The sequence below is a fragment of the Megalobrama amblycephala genome, linkage group LG14, assembly GCF_018812025.1.
Source record: "Megalobrama amblycephala isolate DHTTF-2021 linkage group LG14, ASM1881202v1, whole genome shotgun sequence".
NCBI classification, from domain to species: domain Eukaryota; kingdom Metazoa; phylum Chordata; class Actinopteri; order Cypriniformes; family Xenocyprididae; genus Megalobrama; species Megalobrama amblycephala.
In genome coordinates this window covers 1,237,651-1,242,500 of record NC_063057.1, presented here as the reverse complement: position 1 = coordinate 1,242,500, position 4,850 = coordinate 1,237,651, and the positions used below count along the sequence as shown (strand labels likewise).

Here is a 4,850-nt window from a genome sequence, read left to right as displayed (position 1 = left end):
TTTCATGATGTTCGTGTGTGTGTCTCTCCACAGATTCACAGAAACCAAAACGAGACGGGAAGAAGGAGCGAAACCCGACAGACTAGAGCAGAAACTTCATCCTGAAGCGTCTCTCCTTCTGCTCCTGGATGTGAGCGGAAGAGATGATTTCTAACAGAATATTTTTAGATCGTTTGTAGCTTTAATTTACAGCTCACAGAATAATAAAGCAGTGATAAAAGAAAGACAAACGAGTCTACTAAAATCTTCAGATGAATCTTCTAATGTTGACACAAAAGATCCTTAAAAAGAGTATAAATTAGTGCATTCTGGGAAATTAAGTGTGCTTCCACCATGCAAACAAAGAAAGATAATAAATACTTTTTATGATTTTTTTTATATGCAGCATTTTAAACAGTGATCATTTGATGTTTCTGAAATATCCCATATGTGGTGTGAATGAGATCATATTATTAATGTATATACTAAGAAATGAAATAATGTATCATTAAAAACTGCACTTACATTTAAACTGTACTTTGAATTCTAATTAGAATTCTGTTTGGAACCACATTCAAATAAAAAAAAATCACAGTTAAAGACATTCTCAAACAAACTAATGCTTTAAAACTTGGATGTAACATCATTTCCAGTGAATAAAGAGATGAATTATTCCTGCCCATCCATAAACGAGCATGTTCCTGTGTCATTTATTCGATGACTAAATGCTGAAATGAGCAGAACAGGTGAGTTATTATTCATCATAACAGCTTTATTTGCTAGAACTCTTCTCCAAAAGTATATCGCACATACAGCAAATCTTATAAATACACTTCATGTTTCATCAGAGATCAATCCCTTCATTGCCCTAATAAAGATCAATAACATTCATATTCATTAATAAACACATGTATTTACACGTCATCTGTGCTACACATATAGACTATTATATATTATAATACAAACGTTAAGTTGATAAACCACATGTCACATGACTGATGGAAGCCACAACTCACAGTGAATAGAAGCACGTGACACAGAAAAAGAAGCCATACTGAGTATTTACATCGTCATCTGTACAAACATCGTCACCAAAACCCCGCTGGATCATGATCGTTTTTGGTATAAACCCGCTTTCGTGAGAGTTCAGCGCTCTTTTGCGTCGCCTTTCGTTGTTTTTTCAGAGTCTCAGGCCACGAGTGTTGCGTTTTTAAGTTGCTATTTCACATTAAAACACGTCTTGAGACTCTGTCCAAGTCCATTGCGCTACTTCTAGCTGCTTTTACGCATTAGGGCCGAAACATACTCGACACAAGTACAAGTCGAACACACCAAAGTCCCTTTCAAGGAAAGTCTATTCCCTCGGCGGCCATATTTGTAACACCTCCGGGCATCTATTTGAATGGGGGAATCCTGAAATCTCAAAAACTGCTTGGCGAACTTTAAATTAAATAACACATTTAAAATCAGCAAAAAAATGTGTCCCATAAATGTTGTTTCTTATGTTCAAATATAGTTAAAAAAGCTTGTTTTTCAGGCTAGATGAGTCAATGCGCATGTGCAGTCCTAAGCGCGAGTCTCAGGTTTCTATGGGAACCGGAGCCTCTAACGGTTGCTGCAGTGACGCGATGACTTTATAAATCAGCGATTGGCTCTTTTACTTAGAAGGCGGGAAGTATTCCGCCATTTTGCGCGTTGCAGTTTCTCCCATTCATAACGTCTTTCTATATCTACAGTATTTGAACACACCCATTCTAATGTGCTGATTTGCTGCTCAAGAAACATTTCTTATGATCAAATATGTTGAAAAAACAGTTGTGCTTCTTCAGATTTTTGTGACAGCTTTTATTAGTCAGGATTATTTGATGAATAGGTGTGTGTTTGCTTTGTGAGATTCAGATCAAGTACTGGATTCATAAATGGCACAAACGCTATCGCCCCCTTGAGGACTGAGGTTTGTTACCGCCACAAAAAGTTCAATGGGCCACATTGTTGGCAGAGCATCCGCGTACTTGTGTGAAGTATGTTTGCAGTCTCAGTTCTTAGATCTCTTTCTTTCAAACTCACCATTAATAAACTAAAAAAGGAAAAAAAAACAACAACTTTGAAGTTCGCGAGTGCACAGACGTCTGCTTCAGTTGCTATGGCCACCAACACCTTCCATAAAGTCATCCAGCTATTCTTGTCTGTCGGTTCATGTCCATGTATGGCTTGATTCTTCCTCGCTGAATCCCACCGGACTGAATTTCCCACCTCATACTGTTCCTCTTTAATATATATATAATCATTTTACATATCGATTAAAAAACGTTATAGAAAAGCATCTGTGAGTAGATAAGTCTTCTGTATGTTGTTCTTTTGTTGTTTATATCTTGATGGGTTGGTAATTGTGTGTCTTTGGCAGCCGTTCTGCTGTCAAACGGCCTGTGTGCGCGTGATTTCACACGCTAGATTTGAGTTTCTCTCTCACACACTCACACACACACTCACACTGACTGTCCCGATGATTTAAAAACCACAAACACACAGTGCAGTTACATACAACATTACAAACACACACATACAAGAGGCTCGAGGTGCTCCAGGGACGCCCGTTATAAAACACACTCGGGCTGCGTCCGAAATCGCTTACTCTTTAGCTACTTAGGTACTTATTTTGAATAAGTAATTACTTGGTTACACTAAAAAGTATGTTTTATATAGTATGAATGTAATCTAGACGTTGTTGTCATTATCACGTGACCTACCAGCGTAAGTTGCATCGCTTCACTGCCATTCACAAATTCTCTCCCGTGGCCTCATGGGATAGTAAAGTGTCCATCATATGCACACTTCAAAATCTCAGGAAGTAGTAGGTCATCAGTACTAGGTTCGCCTACTATATAGTAGGGAAGTATGCGATTTTGGATGCAGCCTTTGTATAGCTAAGTGTGTATAATGCGCTTTAAAGTATATTTCTGCACTGACCTCAGGGCCACGAGCCTGCAGATCACACACACACACACACACACACACACACACACACACACACACACACACACACACACATACACATATAGAAGATATCAGCACATGTTTGTGTTTGTCTTTCACAAAACTAACAAACAATCACGTGCACACAAACACTTTTAAGTTGTAAAAATGGACGTTTCTAAAAAATTAATACAGAGAAAACCAACATAAAGGAACACTAGAATAGAGATTTCATTATATTTTGTAAACTTCAACAGATTAGAAAATACATTCAAGCCCTTTAATGTTAATTGTGCTGTCAGTTTGCTCATGATGATGATGATGATGATGGAAGGATGAAGATGGTTCTGAAGTTCTGAACACATACAGAAATATATATATATATTATGAAGACTATTATATATATTATGTTTTTGGGGATTTCATATATATACAGGATTGGCCACTCTAGGTGTCACTCCAAAACTCAAAACTCTGATTGGCTATTTCTGAAATCAGAGGGCGGACCTTCAGTAAACCAGGTAGAACTTCTTTGCTTAGCAGCAACAGTCCAGAAAAGACTTCATTAACTGGATTAAATGGATTTTAGCCATCCAAAATTAACAATGTAAGTATATTTTTTTTCTATGTACCCTACAAATAGCAGTTTTCATGACACTCACTTTTTTATATGTAAGTGTTTACTTAGTTTAACTGGACTTTGCGTGCCAAAGTGTCTCCATAACTGACCTGAATCTGACAAATATTACTCATTATTTTAAAAATGCAAGTTTTCTTTGATTGGTTGAGTTTAGTTTTCTCTTTTAAATGATGGTCATTATAATCCACTTTTTAGGCTATAAAGAGAGGAGAAGTCTATGGAATATCCTTATTTACAGAGCTAGATAAGTGTGTGTGTGTGTGTGTGTGTGTGTGTGTGTGTGTGTGTGTGTGTGTGTGTGTGTGTGTGTTTATGTGTACACCAAACATGACACAGCGGGTCACCACCAGCGGCATCACTGAGATCACAGTGGCATCCGTCCGTCTGTTTGTGTTCCCTGTGGAGTGTTTCTGTAAAGATCATCTTATCACACACTCTCAGTGCTTATCCCTCGCTGAAGGACAGACGGAGTGTGTGAGACCAGCGTCGGCCCATTTAAGGCCCGGATCGTGCCGAACGCTCACTCTGACACCTGCGCTATCTGTCCTGCTTGCAACTAATAACACACAGAACCCACGCATCTCTCAGGACCTCTGACCTCCACACACACATGTTGGGTTTTCATGTTTTATGGGGACTTTCCATAGACGTTATGATTTTTATACTGTACAAACTGTATATTCTCTCCCCTGACCCTAAACTGACCCATCACAGAAAAATTTCTGCATTTTCAAAACATTTTATTCTGTATGATTTATAAGCTTGTTTTTCATGGTGACCAAAAAAATGACTGGTATTACTGTGCTTGTGGGAACATTTGGTCCTCATAACTTAGGGAATACAGGTACACACACACACACACACACACACACACACACACACACACACACACACACACACACAGACTTTTCATCTATAAGCATATTTTTTGAGCTGGATACTAATTATTTACAGTTTCTCTGTATTTTACACCCTGTCACTCATCCTACAGTAATCACTAGCATTAAAATCTGCCGAAGAACAACAAAACAGCATAATGCATGATAGTGTTATGTTATGTGTAAAATTGTATGTGTGAAAATTAGTATGCCAAGTGAATAGGAAAGATTGAAGAAAGAGAGATTGTGCTAAAAGTAAACATGGATTATTTGGAAACAGGCTTTACTTTAAATGTGTTTTGAGGGATGGACATAACAGATGGGATGAGAATGAATGTGTCTAATATTCATATATGGCAGTATAAATACAGGACAGCTCT

The 4,850-nt window shown here is 37.9% G+C and overlaps 1 protein-coding gene across 2 annotated transcripts in view; it reads left to right on the top strand.

Annotated features, from left to right (window-relative positions):
* Positions 1–669, top strand: part of ptn (pleiotrophin) — a 66,188-nt gene extending 65,519 nt beyond the window's left edge. For both annotated transcript variants that reach the window (XM_048157365.1, XM_048157364.1), the window contains one exon: positions 34–669. In XM_048157365.1, coding sequence (XP_048013322.1) covers positions 34–86 — 53 coding nt within the window. In that variant the 3' untranslated portion in view covers positions 87–669. The remainder of the gene's footprint in view (positions 1–33) is intronic.
* The last annotated feature ends 4,181 nt before the right edge of the window (positions 670–4,850 follow it).